Source organism: Nicotiana sylvestris, chromosome 5 (assembly GCF_000393655.2).
Source record: "Nicotiana sylvestris chromosome 5, ASM39365v2, whole genome shotgun sequence".
NCBI lineage: Eukaryota > Viridiplantae > Streptophyta > Magnoliopsida > Solanales > Solanaceae > Nicotiana > Nicotiana sylvestris.
The window spans coordinates 78,960,595-78,979,241 of record NC_091061.1 but is presented as its reverse complement, the minus strand read 5'-3'; the positions used below and the strand labels follow the sequence as shown (position 1 = coordinate 78,979,241).

The window sequence follows — 18,647 nt, the reverse complement described above, 5'->3', positions numbered from 1 at the left end:
GAAAGACTCTAATCTCCATCAGAGAGAGTCATACCGGCAACACTCCAAATCCCCAACTGGAAAGTGATACAAATGAGAGAGTCTTATTGGTGAAAATCTTTACGGACACCATAAGGCGATGAAAGCTGAGAGAAAAACCCAAAATAAGAGAGGCTTGATAGTGAAAACCCTTCGGGCACTACAAGTCGAATAAGATTGGGAATCAGATGGGGAATTGCCAATTGAAGGTCTTGAAAGACGATTGACCGCAGAAGATAGGCCACAGGTGCATGTCATGACCATTAGAGTCGGTATTTGCGTTTGATAGGTTTTTATTTATAGTTTCTTTTGTTAAAGAGTCATCTTTTTCCGTTGTCTTTTATTCTGTTTCCTTTTATCTTTTCCTTTCATAGAAATTTCCCCAGTAGAGTCTGTTTGGTCAGAACCAGTGGGAAATGACTTCAAAATAGGCCATCAGCTTTCCAAGATAAGATCTGACTAGTACATACAAATGGTATAGTCAGCAAGGAACAAGCGCGAGGCCAGTGTCAAGAAAGATATCTCTAGCAAAAGGAGATTGACAAAAGGATCAACGAGTGTCAAGAGGGATATCCTTGCCAAAATCAAAGGTTATTAAAACCTCAAGGCCAAGGCCCGTGGACAAACAAGGAGAGCAATAAGCATGATTTGGGAAATTCATGCGAGACTAAAAGGTCGGGAAAATGCAAGTTTCCGAGCCATGCCACAAAAGAAGAGGGATATCCCCAGCAGAAATAGATTATCCCCAGCAAATAATATCATCCCCAACAAGTTGTGGGACGCAGAGCAAGGAAGGAAAAAGGGAAGAACCATCCCAGTGGGAGTATCACAACCAACCACCGGGTTTTAAACTAACAAATTTTGTTTGGTTTGAAACAGGTAAAGGGAATGGCATTAAAGACCATAAGGGAGACTGTCAAACTGGGGCAAAAAATTTTCCTTTCATTTGGAAAATTTTCTGGAAGTCAGGTACACATTCGAGGAAGAATAAAGATAACACCAGTCTCAAGGGAAGTGGTCTTTGAACCAGTGTTGCCCCCGACATAATAAGTTTCCAATGAAGGAAGTTGATCCCCAGCAGACAGAACAAAGGGATGACATTTGTGCTCAGAAAAGCAAAAAGTCATTATCATCCCCAACAGCTTCCAGAAGAATGAAGCATCGATTTGAAGGGATAAAACTCCCCAACAGCGTTATCCTCAACAACGTTATCCCAAGAAGATAACACTTATATCCCCAACAGTGTTGAAAAAACCCCAAAAAGAAAAAAAAGAAAAAAAAAGAAAAAAAAATTGAATTTGAAGGAGGGGAAGAAAGAAGACTCCCGCAGTGGTATTATCCCCAGCAAGCAAGAACAAAGCAGCGCAAAGGAAAAAGAAAAGAAAAGAAGAAATTACGAAGGTAAGTTTCTCAAATCATTGATCATTACATTTTCCTCCTAGGATAAAAGTCCTAATCTGATGAATTTCCTTCCCGATACAATCTTGGTTCGATGAAATTTTTCTCCCAAGATAAGATATCAAATCTTGGTCCGATGAAATTTTTCTCCCAAGATAAGATATCAAATCTTAGTCCGATGAATTTTTCTCCTAAGATATCAAATCTTAGTCCGATGAATCATTCTCCTAAGATAGAAATCTTAGTCCGATGAAATTTTCTCCTAAGATAACAAATCATAGTCCGATGAATATTTCTCCTAAGATCACAACAAAATGGACCTAGTTTGACGATTTATCTCCTAGAGTCACAATCTTGGTCCGATGAAATTTTTCTCCCAAGATAAGATATCAAATCTTAGTCCGATGAATTTTTCTCCTAAGATATCAAATCTTAGTCCGATGAATCTTTCTCCTAAGATAGAAATCTTAGTCCGATGAAATTTTCTCCTAAGATAACAAATCTTAGTCCGATGAATCTTTCTCCTAAGATCACAACAAAATGGACCTAGTTTGACGATTTATCTCCTAGAGTCACAATCTTGGTCCGATGAAATTTTTCTCCCAAGATAAGATATCAAATCTTAGTCTGATGAATTTTTCTCCTAAGATATCAAATCTTAGTCCGATGAATCTTTCTCCTAAGATCACAACAAAATGGGCCTAGTTTGATGATTTATCTCCTAGAGTCACAATCTTGGTCCGATGGAATTTTTCCTCCCAAGATAAGAAATCAAATCTTAGTTCGATGAAATTTTCTCCTAAGATATCAAATCTTAGTCCGATGAATCTTTCTCCTAAGATCACAACAAAATGGCCCTAGTTTGACGATTTATCTCCTAGAGTCAAAATCTTGGTCCGATGGAATTTTTCCTCCCAAGATAAGAAATTAAATCTTAGTCCGATGAAATTTTCTCCTAAGATATCAAATCTTGGTCCGATGGAATCTTTCTCCCAAGATAATATAATAAAATCTTAGTCGGATGAATCTTCTCCTAGGATCAAAACCTAGTCTGATGAATTTTCTCCTAGGATAATTTGAAAAAGAAGAAGAAGTTTGAATTTGAAAAAGAAAAGGTTGTTGAAGTCAGGAGCCCGCCGAAGAATAGAATGGCGATTTATTGGTTGAAGTCAGGAGCCCCCTGAAGAATAGAATGGCGATTTGTTGTTGAAGTCAGGAGCCCCCCTGAAGAATAGAATGGCGATTTATTGGTTGAAGTCAGGAGCCCGCCTGAAGAAAGGAAAGGCGTTTTTTAAAAAAGGGTTGTTGAAATCTCGCCATCCAAAGAAAGGAATGGCATTTTTTGAAAAGTTGTTGAAGTCAGAAGCCCCCTTGAAGAATAGAATGGCGATTTGTTGTTGAAGTCAGGAGCCCCCCTGAAGAATAGAATGGTGATTTATTGGTTGAAGTCAGGAGCCCGCCTGAAGAAAGGAAAGGCGTTTTTTAAAAAAGGGTTGTTGAAATCTTGCCATCCAAAGAAAGGAATGGCATTTTTTGAAAAGTTGTTGAAGTCAGGAGCCCCCTTGAAGAATAGAATGGCGATTTGTTGTTGAAGTCAGGAGCCCCCCTGAAGAATAGAATGGCGATTTATTGGTTGAAGTCAGGAGCCCGCCTGAAGAAAGGAAAGGCGTTTTTAAAAAAGGGTTGTTGAAATCTCGCCATCCAAAGAAAGGAATGACATTTTTTGAAAAGTTGTTGAAGTCAGGAGCCCCCCTGAAGAATAGAATGGTGATTTATTGGTTGAAGTCAGGAGCCCCCCTGAAGAATAGAATGGCGATTTATTGGTTGAAGTCAGGAGCCCCCTGAAGAATAGAATGGCGATTTATTGGTTGAAGTCAGGAGCCCCCTGAAGAACAGAATGACGATGTATTGGTTGAAGTCAGGAGCCCCCTGAAGAACAGAATGACGATTTATTGGTTGAAGTCAGGAGCCCGCCTGAAGAAAGGAAAGGCGTTTTTAAAAAAGGGTTATTGAAATCTTGCCATCCAAAGAAAGGAATGGCATTTTTTGAAAAGTTGTTGAAGTCAGGAGCCCCCATGAAGAATAAAATGGCGATTTGTTGTTGAAGTCAGGAGCCCCCCTGATGAATAGAATGGCGATTTTTTGGTTGAAGTCAGGAGTCCCCCTAAAGAACAGAATGGCGATTTATTGGTTGAAGTCAGGAGCCCCACTGAAGAACAGAATGGCGATGTATTGGTTGAAGTCAGGAGCCCCCCTGAAGAATAGAATGACGATTTATTGGTTGAAGTCAGGAGCCCGCCTGAAGAGAGGAAAGACGTTTTTTAAAAGTTGTTGAAATCTCGCCAACCTAAAGAAAGGAATGGCGATGTATTGGTTGAAGTCAGGAGCCCCCCTGAAGAATAGAATGGCGATTTATTGGTTGAAGTCAGGAGCCCGCCTGAAGAGAGGAATGGCGATTTATTTTCAAAGTTGTTGTTAAAGTCAGGAGCCCGCCTGAAGAGAGGAATGTCGTTTATTTTTAAAGTTGTTGTTGATGTTGGGAGCCCGCCCAGATAACAGAGGCATACATTTCAGTCTTTACATTTCAGTTGTTGAAGTTGGGAGCCCGCCCATAGAACAGAGGCATACATTTCAGTCTTTACATTTCAGTTGTTGAAGTTGGGAGCCCGCCCATAGAACAGAGGCATACATTCAGTCTTTACATTTAAAGCATTGAAGTTGGGAGCCCGCCCAGATAACAGAGGCATACATTTCAGTCTTTACATTTCAAGCATTGAAGTTGGGAGCCCGCCCAGATAACAGAGGCAAACATTTTAGTCTTTACATTTCAAGCGTTGAAGTTGGGAGCCCGCCCAGATAACAGAGGCATACATTTCAGTCTTTAATTTTCAAGTATTGAAGTTGGGAGCCCGCCCATACAACAGAGGCATACATTTCAAGATCAAGTCAGAGGACAATAAAACAGAGGGTTACAATAGGAATCCCCAGCAGGAAACAATAAAAATCCCCAGCACCGGGAAGCAGAAGGTTGCAACAAGAGGTCCCAGCACAAACTCAAGTGCATGTGTCAAAAAAGAAGAAAAGCACCGGAAAAAATGCAAGCAGACAAGAAAGCAAGGCAACAAGAACAAATTGCAGTCTAGCCTAGCTTCTTGTTTTCTTTTAAGCACGGTGTAACAAGGAGATCGGTAAGCAGTAGTAATAGCATGCAACAACAGTAACATTGCAGTCCCACGGTAGTCCCAGCTACCAAAACTTCCCGAACTACATTGACCTGATTCCTGTTTAGCCCAGGATATGTAGGAAACCTTTGAAGCAAAGGTTCGGTCAAATTTTTTTCAAAAAAAAATGCTTCATACGGAGTACTCGGATGGGCAAAAATCGCTTGCTTTATTTTTGCACGAAAACCCTTCGTGTCTTCGCGAAAAGAGGGGCAGCTGTAAGCATGTGATTTTTGCCCAATATGAGAATTACTCCTAAAAAAATTCAAAAATAAAATGATTTTCCTTGGTGTGTAATTTTGTGGTATTTTTGTGTAACTATTTGTGTATTTGTCTGTGCATGTTTATTTGCTAAATTAATAAAAAATACAAAAATATGTCGCATTTTGCATGTAGGATTTAATTCTACAATTGTTAGTAATTAAATTTGTTTTACAAAAATTAAAAATTACAAAAATAGGCATCGTTTGCATTTTTAGCATTTAATGTCCAAATATACAATTTTATGCTTAATTATTACTTAATTGTGCGTTAATTGTTATTGGGAGTTAATTTGCGCTTTTATAACTTAATTTAGTTCTTAATAATAAGTTAAGTATTTTTATAATTTAGTTTTAGAGAAATAAAAGAAGAAAAGAGAGCGAAAATATAAAGAAAGTCGGAATTGGGCCTCTTCTTCGATTTCAAGCCACAGGCCCAAAAAATGGCCCAATCTTCCCAAACGACCCAGTCCATTTCGAACTGGGTCGACCCAGTCCATAACCCAACATCCTATTATCTTACATTTTACAAAAACAAAACAACAAAAAAGAAGAAAAAACCCTAAAAACTAAGAAGTCATCCCCCCCTCCTATCTTCTTCTTCTTCCTCAAGCTTCTCCAAGCTCCATCAATGGCTTCCTTCCTTCCCCTCATGCCACACACACTCACTCACAACACACGCGCACAACTCCTTTACCATCATCTTCATCCTCACGCGAGGTAGATCCCAATAAAAGCCAACGAATAGCTCGTCATCATTGCCGCTCCATCGCCATCGCCATCCTTGCCATGGCAGCTCCATCGCGACCTGCTTCAGTTGCGTTGCTGCTGCCTTCATCGACCTCGTCCCAAGCTTCATCAACAACTTTATGACGAGCAGCTGCCCCCCCGACGTTGCTGCAGCTACTATTTCATCGTCCAAACGGACCCAGCTACTTCTTCTTCATGTTCGTCGTCGCTGTGTCGCCGCTGCTGCTGCCGCTGCGTCGGCGCTGCTGCTGCTCCGTTTTGCTGCTGCTCACGTTTCAGCTTCTGCCCCATAGTCCATCGTCGCGTCCAGCTGCTACGAGCAGCCATGGCTTCTCCAAATAATGTTGATGCATCACGTGTCGCAGTTTGTTTCAGCTGCGTCCAGCTGCTGATTTTGGTTCGTTGTCCGTCGACCTCACCTACTGCTTCATGGAGCTTCTTCTTCCTCACTCGACGCACTGCTGCTGCTGCTCGTCGCAGCAGTTGCTTAGGCTTCACGTTGCTTCATCTTCTTCGAATCGTCAAAGTTCGAAGGTCTTTCGTTGAGTCGAAGCCCGAACACATTTGTTTACAATCGTTGCTCGTCGTTTCATTTCCGGTTAGTTGGGTTTTGAATCTCATTTATCGTCCATATTTTGTTTGGTATTTTTCGGATCCAAAATCGATAAATGATTCAATTCTTGTTTGGTTTGTTCGTCGTTGAAATAATTTTCTAGTTTGTTCATATGTTAATTTTCAGATTTCAAATGGAAATTAATTAATTTGTTTTTCATATTTATTTCATGTTTGTTTTGTTTTTTAGGTAAATATTTGTTAGTTTGATGTTTGTTAGATTCAAATTGAAATTTAATTGATTATTTCTTCAATTTGTTTCATGTTGTTATATATTTTTCAGAAATTATTAATGTTGTTTGAGCCGTTTAATCCGTCATGTTTGTTGTTTTAAAAAATAGATTCATTCATGTTCATACTTTGTTTGGTTGATCTTGAATCCGAAATTTGTATAGTTTGATTTCTTGTTTATCATTTATGATTATTTCTTGAATTTGTCTCATAATCTTGTTTAAGTTTAATATAGGAATTGTTGGTTGTAATATTGTAAGAGTTAATTTTAAGTTCAATATGATTGAATTTAGAAATCTAAATATACTTGTTTGTTGTTGTTGTTGAATCCAAAAATAGGATTGTTTGTTGCTAAAATATTGTTCAATCAAATTTTAGTTGTTCTTTGTTGTTCAATCATGTTCATGTGATTTGTTGTTGAAATGTTGAAGAAATCATGTTCATGAGATTTGTTGTTTGAATTTATGTAGAAATTGGTCATATTAACTATATTTTGGTTGAGTTTGATTAATTGATTTGTTATAGCTGATGGGGTAATTTGGTAAATCGCAGTACGTTTGGGGGTAAAATAGTAATTGCAATAAGGTCGGAGGGGTATTTTAGGAATTGTACATTTTGTAATTTTTTATGTGAAGCATGGGGGACAAAATGTAATGCGGTGGGTTTTGATATTATTGTTTAATTGAAAGGGGGGACAAGACAAATTTTAGTGTGGGGGAATCTTGTATTTGTTTATGTTAGGCATGAGAGACAAAATATAATGGGGTGGTGTGATATATTTATTTAATGTAATGAGGATGAGTGGGAAGATAATGGGTTTGGTAGAGAAAATGGGTTGATTTTAATTGATTAAAAGATTTATGGGATGAGATTATATATAGGAAGTCTTGAACACACACAGATAGAGAACACAGATAGAGGAACGAATCTGGAACAAAAAGAAAATAAGAAAGAAAAAAAAAGGGCTGAACATTTAAGAGAAAGAAAAATTCCGAAAAAATATTTAAGCTTTCAAATTACAAAAAAAAAAATATTCTGCTTTCTTTCATTGTTTGAAATCAACATTAATTGTTGTGGTTTCATAAAAGTTGGAAGCATTTGTTTTGGGATTACTACTCCACCGGTCTGTTACTGGGTTGTTACTGTTGCTGGGCTGTTGTTGCTGTGTTGTACTGTTATTACTGCTGCTGATTCTCATCTTCATTTTCTTTTGCTTCCGATATCAGGTACACAACTGACACGCTGGTTATTGTAATCCGAATATGAAGCATGAATACGAAAAAATGAAGAGTTGAAATTCTGAATTATATTTAATTATATTCTGAATTTTATTTGTATGTACAAATTATTTAGCTTGTAAAAATCAGAATCATATAGCTATTTAATACATATAGTGGAACATCCGACGATAGCTTAACAGATGAATTGTCTACATATATTGCCTAAAAATAAATAAATGGTGTAGTAACTCCGTCGAATCAAAAATCAAACGAATAGGCCATCTAGTAGGAACTTGGCAGAAATATTGTTTAAGTTAAATAATATTGGTTAATTTCAGCATGTAAATGGTCTAGGATTAAAATTAGATTGCCATGTTTTTTTTTTAATTTGACAAACTGAGAACATGCCTAGTATAATGTAACTAGGTAATAACATGTAAATAAATTAAAGCATTTTCTCTTTTATTTTGTAGAGACAAATTTAATAGGAAAAAATGTAGGCACTTTAGGATTATCCTTTTAAAATAAATGAGACGAGCCTTGCCAAATAAAACACACAAATTGCGGGGCCCTCGATAAAAATTTAATTGATTACTTAAACTTCGGGATGGGCCGTTTAGCAAATTTCACGGCCTTCCCCAAAGTAATAAAGCGCTAATCGCTTTAGGCGCGATATAATAATAATACATTCTTAAACACGGGTACGCATTTATGCGACCCAAATCCAAATCCCAAAACATTGAATAAAAATATGTTCCGGATCGTGGATGCATTTTATGTAACGCAATCCAAAGACATGTTTTTAAACGATGTTCACATTCTTTAAAAATATAATAATAAAAGCGGCCAAAGGATAAAATTTGCATATAAGTTTATAATACGTATTATATCAAATAATCAAGCCAAATATAACAGTTGAGCGACCGTGCTAGAACCACGGAATTCGGGAATGCCTAACACCTTCTCCCGGGTTAACAGAATTCCTTATCCGGATTTCTGGTTCGCGGACTGTAATACAGAGTCATTCTTTTCCTCGATTCGGGATTAAAATTGGTGACTTGGGACACCCTAAATCTCCCAAGTGGCGACTCTGAAATAAGTAAATAAATCCCGTTTCGATTGTCCTTTAATTGGAAAAACTCTCTGTACCCCCGCGGGGGCGGAAAAAGGAGGCGTGACAATATGTACACTCGGATTGTGAGAAACCGATGGGTTTCTGGTTGATGTGAGCTCTGGGAGAGCTGGTTATTGGTTTGATTCAGTTACTGAGATTCTGATGTGGGCCTGAGAGCCGTTATGTCATTTCTATTTGGATCGAGTTATGCGCCGCAACAAATTGATATTTGATTATTGCATTTCATCTTGATTTCGATTTTCTTAGTTGTTACCTGATTTATGTGCATATATTCCTTATATGCCGTAATGTTGATTGACCAGAATAAGTTAAGAAAACTATCACGACTCCAGTTCGCCCTCTATGAACTGTCGTGATGGCACCTAGTCTCTACGACTAGGTAAGCCTAACAAATGCGGAACATAAACAAAACTTGCGGAAGAAAATAACCAAAAACCAAAAGTAACTGAATGGAACAATAGTTATAATGCCGCTCGGCATATACAACACAACATTCTCAAAATCAACTGCACTATCCCAAAACCCGAAAACTCACGGAAACACAAGCCTTTGGAATATCTAATAGTCTAACTCCAGAATATCTAACAAGAAAGAAAAATACAGAAGGACAATGTTTAACAGCTAGAATAGAGAGGGAGTTCTCGGTTTGCGGGCGCGACAGATGTAACTCGAAGTCTCTAGAGCAGTCGCCTCCCTCAAGGATGGTAGGCCTGAGTAGCGGTACCTGGATCTACACATGAAAAACATGCACAGAAGGGGCATGAGTACACCACAACGGTACTCAGTAAGTGCCAAGCCTAACCTCGGGTAGGTAGTGACGAGGAAGGTCAGGGCCCTACTGAGGTTAAATAAAATATAAAGATCAACAGTATAGGACAGAACAATATAAATAAGTATGGTAATAAAATAACACAGGATGTACAGAACAACAACAACTATACAAAACAAGGTAAACATGGAAAGGAAATACAACTCAGCACCAATAGTAACAATCGGGGATCTCTCAGGATACCGTCCTATAGTCCCATCTTTACATATCCAGTGGATCTCCCGGGATCTCGTCCCGTAGTCCAACTCATAGTGCGTGGTGATCTACCAAAATTCTGTTCCGTAGTCCCAAATATAAATACCCAGTACCGGGGGAATCTACCGGGTGAATTCCCGTAGTTCCATATAACTGTACAGGGGGATCTACCGGAATCCCACATTCGTAGTCCCAAAATAAATAGGCAAGGGGGAGCTACCGGAATCCCACATCCGTAGTCCCAAGATAAATAGACAAGGAGGAGTTACCGGAATCCCACATCGGTAGTCCCAAAATAAATAAACAACAACAACAGGAAAATATACAGAAATGGCAATATTTCATATGAAGGCAACAAGTGATTCTATCCTAGCATGTTGCAAAGAATTCAAGTAAGGCAGATTGAAAAAATAAAGCAATTAAGTTACTTATACATGCTTTCCTAAGCTAACAACAGGCTTAATAGTGCAAGTAATAGAAACATGAAAGGAAACATGTTAATAATTACTTAAAGAAAATCGAATTTCCAACAATTAGCACAAGTACACACTCGTCACCTCACGTACAAGGCATTTCAATTACCATATATATATATCAATCCTAAGGTGAAGGTCCCCCACACAAGGTTAGACAAGCCACTTACCTCGAACCGGCTCAAAATCAACCCGAAACCACGTTCTTGCCACGAGTACTCGACTCCAAATGGCCCAAATCTATCCAATTCCATTGCATAATGTAAATAAAACTTCAGTAACTTATTCTACAATTAAACTCTAAGCTAATACGCGAAATTTAGGTAAAAATGACCAAAATGCCTCTTGGGCCCACGTCTCGGAATCGTGTGAAATTTACATTTTCAGAAACCTCGTACTCTCACGAGTCTATACATAATAAGAATACTGAAATCAGAGTCCAAACGACCCCTCAAATCCTCATTCAAAAGTCTCTTAAACTCAAGCTCTAATTACCCATTTTTCCCAAATGTTTCACCACTAATTAGGTCTTTAATCACATAAAAATGTGTTATGAAGTCAAGGATGTTACCTCCAAGTGATTCTCCTTTGTTTTTCTCAAAAATCTCTCTTAAAAGCTTCAAACCCAGATAAAAATTGTGAAAGAATAGCTCAAATTCGCGAAGGCAACTATTTATATGTTCTGGCCAGCGATTTTCGCATCTGCGGCTCTGGGACCGCATCTACTGTCCCGATTTTGTGGACCAAAGATTGCACCTGCGACTTTCACTTAAAAACCAGAAACCGCATCTGCGATTACCCTTTCGCAGATGCGCCACCGCTTCTGCGGTACTCCTTCCGCATTTGCGGAACCTGAAGACCCTCCCCAGATCCGCTTCTTCGATGGCTCCGCTGCTTCTGCGGCTCCGCACCTGCGGAGCCCAAACCGCAGGTGCGGTTATGATAGAAGACCAACTGAACCTGCAACCTCTTAACTTCAAAATCCTTCCGTCAACTATCCGAAATCATCCCGAGGCCCCTGGGACCTCAACCAAAGGTACCAACAAGTCGCAAATCACTATCCAAACTTGTACCAATCCTTAAAACACCTAAAACAACATCGAAACCTCGAATTAACCAAGGATTTAAGCCTAAGAACTCCAAATTTCTCAAAAAACGCTTTCGATCAAAAAATCTATCAAACCTCGTCCGAATGACCTGAAATTTTGCACACACGCCACATTCAACCCTACAGAGCTACTCCAACTTGGGGAATTCCATTCTGACCGTCGGATCAAAATCTCACTATTAGACCGGAAACTCCAAAAATTTAACCTTCGACATTTCAAGCCTAAATTAGCTACGGACCTCCAAAACACAATCCGAACACGCCCCTAAGCCCAAAATCACCTAGCGGAGCTAACAGAACAATCGAATTTCCATTCTGAGGCCATCTTCACACTGTTCCGACTACAATAACACTTAAGCTCTTATTTAAGGATTAAGTATCCTAGAACTCTCCGAAACTCAAAATCGAACATCCCGGCAAATCACAATAGCATAATTAAACTTGGAGAAATCAGTTAATAGGGGATCGGGGCGTTAACCTTCTCTAAAGCATCCTAAACCAAGTATGTGCCCAATAGTCTAGCCTCACCCGGCTCAAACCAACCCACCGGAGATCTACACCGCCTACCATATAAAGCCTCATACGGTGCCATCTGAATGCTGGACTGATAACTGTTGTTGTAAGCAAACTCCGCCAATGGCAAGAACTGATCCCAAGACCCTCCAAACTCAATCACACACGCACGGAGCATATCCTTAAGAATCTGAATAGTGCGCTTGGACTGTCCGTCCGTCTGAGGGTGAAATGCTGTACTCAACTCTCCCGAGTACCCAACTCATGCTGAACGGACCTCTAGAACCGTGATGTAAACTGAGTACCTCTATCTAAAATAATAGACACTGGAATACCATGCAGACGAACAATCTCCCGGATATAGATCTCCGCCAACCGCTCCGAGGAATAAGTAGTACACACATGAATAAAATGAGCGGACTTGGTCTGCCGATCCACAATCACCCAAATAGCATCGAAGTTTCTCAAAGTCCATGGGAGCCCAACTACAAAATCCATGGTGATCCGCTCCCACTTCCATTCCGGAATCTCTATCTGCTGAAGCAACCCACCCGGTCTCTGGTGCTCATACTTCACCTACTGACAGTTGAGGCACCGAGCTACGAATCCAACTATATCCTTCTTCATCCGCCTTCACCAATAGTGCTGCCTCAAATCCTGATACATCTTTGCGGCACCCGGATGAATGGAATACCGCGAGCTATGGGCCTCCTCTAGAATCAACTCTCGAAGCCCATAAATATTGGGTACACAAATCCGACCCTGTATCCTTAATACCCTATCATCACCAATAGTCACATCCCTAGCATCACCGTGCTGAACCTTGTCCTTGAGAACAAGCAAATGAGGGTCATCATATTGTCGTTCCCTGATACGATCAAATAAGAAAGACCGAGAAACCACGCAAGCTAGAACCCGACTAGGCTATGAAAGGTCCAATCTCACAAACTGGCTAGCTAAGGCCTGAATATCCATCGTCATAGGCCTCTCCGATGCTGGTAAATAGGCTAAACTCCTCAAACTCTCTGCCCGACGACTCAAAGCATTGGCCACCACATTGGCCTTGCCCAGGTGGTACAAAATAGTGATGTCATAGTCCTTTAGCAACTCTAACGACCTACTCTGGCGCAAATTTAGATCCTTTTGTTTGAACAGGTGCTGCAGGCTCCGATGGTCAGTATAAATCTCACAAGGCATGCCGTATAAGTAATGGCACCAAATCTTCAGGGCGTGAACAATGGCAGCTAACTCAAGGTTGTGAACAGGGTAGTTCTTCTCATGTATCTTCAATTGTATGGACGCGTAGGCAATCACCCTACCGTCCTGCATCAACACCGCTCCGAGGCCAACCCTCGAGGCATCACAATTGACCGTATAAGACCCCGAACCTGTAGGCAGTATCAAAATTGGGGCTGTGGTCAAAGCTGTCTTGAGCTTCTGAAAGCTCGCCTCACACTCCTCCGTCCACTGGAACGGAGCACCCTTCTGGGTCAACCTGGTCATAGGGGCTGCAATCGATGAAAACCCCTCCACAAAACGACGGTAGTAGCCCGCCAAACCAAGGAAACTACGGATCTCGGTAGCTAAGGATGGTCTGGGCCAACTCTGCACGACCTCTATCTTCTTCGGATCCACCTGAATACCCTCACTCGATACCACATGGCCTAAGAATGCCACTGAATCCAACCAAAACTCACATTTCGAGAACTTAGCATATATCTTCTTCTCTTTTAGAGTCTGAAGCACAGTCCTCAGTGCTACTCATGATCTTCCCTACTCCGGGAATACACCAGAATATCATCAATAAAGACAATGATGAACGAGTCAAGATACGGCCGGAACATACTGTGCATCAAATGCATAAAGGCTGCTAGGGTATTGGTCAGCCCAAATGACATAACAAGGAACTCGTAATGACTCTACCGAGTCCTTAAAGCAGCCTTCGCGATATCTGGCTCCCGAATCTTTAACTGATGGTAACCTGAGCACAAGTCAATCTTAGAAAACACCCGTGCGCCCTGATGTCGGTCAAATAGATCATCAATAGGAGGCAAAAGATAATGATTCTTAATTGTAACTTTGTTCAACTGGCGATAATCAATACACATACGTATAGAACCATCCTTTTTCTTCACAAACAAGATAGGGGCACCCCAAGGTGATACACTAGGCCTAATAAAACCCTTATCAAGCAATTCCTGTAACTAATCCTTCAACTCCTTCAACTCAAGAGGAGTCATACGATACAGAGGAATAGAAATGGGCTGAGTGCCCAGCAACAGATCAATGCCAAAATCAATATCTCTATCAGGCGGCATGCCCGGAAGGTCAGCTGGAAACACATCGGGAAAATCCCGTACTACTGGGACTGAATCAGCTGAAGGAGTATCAATACTGACATCTCTCACATAAGCTAAATACGCGTCACACCCCTTCTCAACCATACGCTAAGCTTTAAGAAAAGAAATGACTCTACTGAGAGTGTGATCTAAAGTACCCCTCCAGTCAACATGCGGTATACCTAGCATAGCCAGCATCACGGTTTTGGCAGGACAATCAAGAATAGTATAATGGGGCGACAACCAGTCCATGCCCAAGTCAACCATATTGAGTAACAATAAACCAGCTCTGGTCTCAAAACCACTAAGAGCAACCAAACACGACCGATAAACGCGGTCCACAACAAGAGAATCTCCCACAGGAGTAGAAACATAAACAGGGGAACTCAAAGAATCCGAGTTACACCAAAATGCGAAGCAAAATAAGAAGGCACATAAGAGTAAGTGGATCCTGGATCAAATAGAACCGATGCATCTCTGTGACAAACCAATATAATATATGTGATGACAGAATCGGAGGCAACAACCTCGGTACGGGCAGGAAGGACATAGTATCTGGCCTGGCCTCCCCCTCTAGGGTGACCTCTACCTTCTCGACCTCCACCTCTAGCTGGCTGAGCAGGTGGGGTAGCAACTGGAGCTGTAACCATAGCTTGAGAACTCTATGGGGCACGCTGTGGCTGAGAAGTTTGTGGAGGTGCACCCCTCCCAAGTCTGGGGAAATCCCTCACTATATGACGTGTGTCACCACACTCAAAACAAGCTCTGGGAGGATGTGGTGGCTGTGACTGACTTGGACCAGGTCTGCTGGACTGACCTCTGAAAGCACCCCGCGTAGGAGGCGCACTAGAAACTGGAGGTGTATAATAAGGCTCTTGAGGCCTAGGAGGAGCTGGAGCACTACTGGCCGCTGGAAGAGCTGAATGAACAGGACGACCCATATAACCCCTACCATGATGACCTGCAGTTAGGGTACAGGCACTAGAATAATGGCCCGACTCTCGAGACCTCTTGGCCTCCCTCTCCTCTCTCTCCCTAGCATGCATACCCTCAATCCTTCTAGCAATGATCACCACCTGCTGATAAGAAATATCCATCTCCAACTCATGAGCCATGCTAGACCTGATGTTGGGAATAAGGCCCTCAATAAACCGTCGAACCGTCTCGCGAATAGTAGAAACCAAGGCTGGTGCATGCCTAGGCAAACTGGTGTAACAGACAGCATACTCTGAGACAGTCATAGTACCCTGGCGCAATTGCTCAAACTCTGTGCGCCATGCGTCCTTGAGGATCTGAGGAACATAATCTCTCATGAACAGATCTAAAAACTGAGTCCAAGTCGGTGAAGCAGCCTCGTCCGGACTGTCTAACTCATAGGTGTGCCACCACTCATAGGCGGCTCCTCGAAGTTGGAAAGTAGTGAAGGAAACCCCGCTCGATCCTGATATACCCAAGGTATGAAGAATGTGGCAACACTCATCTAGAAATCCTAGAGCATCGTCCGATGCTAGACCATTGAATAGAGGGGGATTGTACTTCTTGAACCTCTCAAGCCTCAAATACTCATCCTCGGAAGTCGCTGCCCTATCCTCGGGCTGAACTGGCACTGCAGGCGGTACAGGAATAATCTCAGGGACCTGCTCAACATGCACTCGCTACTCAGGAGTGCAGGCGGCGGGAGTCTGTGCTCCTCCCCCAGCCTGAGACGTAGCTGCAGCAAGGGGAAGCAACCCTGCCTGAGCCAAAGTGGTGTATATGCTCATGAACTGTGCCAAAGTCTCCTGAAGAGCTGGAGTAGTAGTAGCAGTAGGCATGTCAGATGCCCAGACTCCGGCTGGAACTGCTAGTGGTACCTCGGCGGCAGCTCGCGCAGGTGCTCTGGCTACACCACGTGCGCGTCCTTGGCCTCTACCCCGGCCCCGGCCTATGACGGTTGCAGTAAGGGGTGCGGGAGCCTGATCATCTCGGGTAGCACATGTCCTCACCATCTGTGAGAGAATAGAAGACAAAAGTTTAGAATTGTGATGTCAAAATATCGCACGACAAGGAAATCAAAGGAAGTGGAATTTTCCTAACAGTTACATAGCCTTTCGTAGATAAGTACATACGTCTCCGTACCGATCAGCGAGACTCTAATAAACCAGTTTGTGATCCATGACTCCTATGAACCTAGAACTCTGATACTAACTTGTCACGACCCCAGTTCGCCCTCCGTAAACTGTCGTGACAGCACCTAGTCTCTATGACTAGGTAAGCCTAACAAATGCGGAACATAAACAAAACTTGTGGAAGAAAATAACCAAAAACCAAAAGCAACTGAATGGAACAATAGTTATAATGTCGCTCGGCATATACAACACAACATTCTCAAAACCAAATACACTATCCTAAAACCCGGAAACTCACGGAAACATAAGCCTTTGGAATATCTAACAGTCTAACTCCAGAATATCTAACAAGAAATAAAAATATAGAAGGGCAATGTTTAACAGCCAGAATAGAGAGGGAGTTCTCGGTCTGCGGACGCGGTAGATGTACCTCGAATTCTCTAGAGCAGTCGCCTTCCTCAAGGATGGTAATCCTGAGTAGTGGTACCTAGATCTGCACATGAAACACATGCGCAGAAGGGGCATGAGTACACCATAGTGGTACTCAGTAAGTGCCAAGCCTAACCTCGGTTGGATAGTGATGAGGAAGGTCAGGGCCCTACTAAGGTTAAATAAAATATAAAGATCAACAGTATAGGACATAACAGTATAAATAAGTATGGTAGTAAAATAACACAGGATGTATAGAACAACAACAACTATACAGAAACAAAGTAAACATGGAAAGGAAATACAACTCAGCACCAATAGTAACAATCGGGGATCTCCTAGGATACCGTCCTATAGTCCCATCTTTACATATCCAGTGTATCTCCCGGGATCCCGTCCCGTAGTCCAACTCATAGTGTATGGGGATCTACCGAAATCCCATTCCGTAGTCCCAAATGTAAATACCCAGTACTGGGGGAATCTACTGGGTGCATTCCCGTAGTTCCATATAACTGTGCAGGGGGATCTACCGGAATCCCACATCCGTAGTCCCAAAATAAACAGGCAAGGGGGAGCTACCGAAATCCCACATCATAGTCCCAAGATAAACAGACAAGGGGGAGCTACCGAAATCCCACATCCGTAGTCCCAAAATAAATACACAGTAGCAACAGGAAAATATACAGAAATGGCAATATTTCATATGAAGGCAACAAGTAATTCTAGCCTAGCATGCTGCACAGAATTCAAGTAAGGCAGGTTTAACAAATAAAGCAATTAAGTCACTTAGACATGCTTTCTTAAGCTAACAACAGGCTTAATAGTGCAAGTAATAGAAATAGGAACGGAAAATGCTAATAATTACTTAAAGAAAATCGAATTTCCAACAATTAGCACAAGTACACACTCATCACCTCACGTACAAGGCATTTCAATTACCAAATATATCAATCATAAGGGGAAGGTCCCTCACACAAGGTTAGACAAGCCACTTACCTCGAACCGGCTCAAAATCAACCCGAGACCACGTTCTTGCCACGGGTACTCGACTACAAATGACCCAAATCTATCCAATTCAATTGCATAATGTAAATAACACTTCAGTAACTTATTCTACAATTAAACTCTAAGCTAATACGCGAAATTTAGGTGAAAATAACCAAAATGCCCCTCGGGCCCATGTCTCGAAATCGGGTGAAATTTACATTTTCAGAAACCTCGTACTCTTATGAGTCTATACATAACAAGAATACTAAAATCGGAGTCAGAATGACCCCTCAAATCCTCATTCAAAGGTCTCTTAAAATCAAGCCCTAATTACCCATTTTTTCCAAATTTTCACCACTAATTAGGTCTTTAATCACATAAAAATGAGTTATGAAGTCAAGGATGTTACCTCTAAGTGATTCCCCTTTGTTTTCCTAAAAAATCTCTCTCAAAAGCTTCAAACCCAGATGAAAATGTTAAAAGAATAGCTCAAATTCGCGAAGGCAACTATTTATATGTTCTGGCCAGCGATTTCCACATCTGCGTCCCTGGGACTGCATCTGCGGTCCCGCTTTTTCAGACCAAAGGTCACACCTGTGACTTTCACTTAAAGACCAGAAATCACATCTGCGATTACCCTTTTGCAGATGCGCCACCGCTTCTGCGGTACTCCTTCCGCATCTGCGGAACCTGAAGACCCTCCCCAGATTTGCTTCTGCGATGGCTCCGCCGCTTCTGCAGCTCCGTACCTGCGGAACCCAAACCACAGGTGCGGTTATGACAGAAGACCAGCTGAACTTGCAACCTCTTAACTTCAAAAA

At 41.5% G+C, this 18,647-nt stretch overlaps 2 protein-coding genes across 2 annotated transcripts in view; one reads left to right on the top strand and one right to left on the bottom strand.

Annotated features, from left to right (window-relative positions):
- LOC104245014 (thylakoid lumenal 15 kDa protein 1, chloroplastic) overlaps nt 1–7,903 on the top strand; it is a 34,725-nt gene extending 26,822 nt beyond the window's left edge. Inside the window, exon 9 of the mRNA XM_070174489.1 lies at nt 7,717–7,903. The gene's annotated coding sequence lies outside the window, so the exon portion shown is untranslated. The remainder of the gene's footprint in view (nt 1–7,716) is intronic.
- LOC138868883 (uncharacterized) lies at nt 5,804–15,615 on the bottom strand. Its single transcript, XM_070146460.1, has 2 exons — nt 15,207–15,615; nt 5,804–6,114 (listed from the first exon to the last, which is right to left on the bottom strand). Exons 1-2 carry the CDS (start codon nt 15,613–15,615, stop codon nt 5,804–5,806), a joined length of 720 nt encoding a protein of 239 aa, XP_070002561.1.
- Nucleotides 15,616–18,647: the final 3,032 nt, after the last annotated feature.

Coding starts and splice junctions, on each gene's coding strand:
- LOC138868883 (XM_070146460.1), bottom strand. CDS start 15,615: ATGAGAGATTATGTTCCTCAGATCCTCAAGGACGCATGGCGCACAGAG. Junction 6,115..15,206: donor TTCAGCTCTTCCAGCGGCCA/GTAGTGCTCCAG, acceptor TGCGACGAGCAG/CAGCAGCAGTGCGTCGAGTG.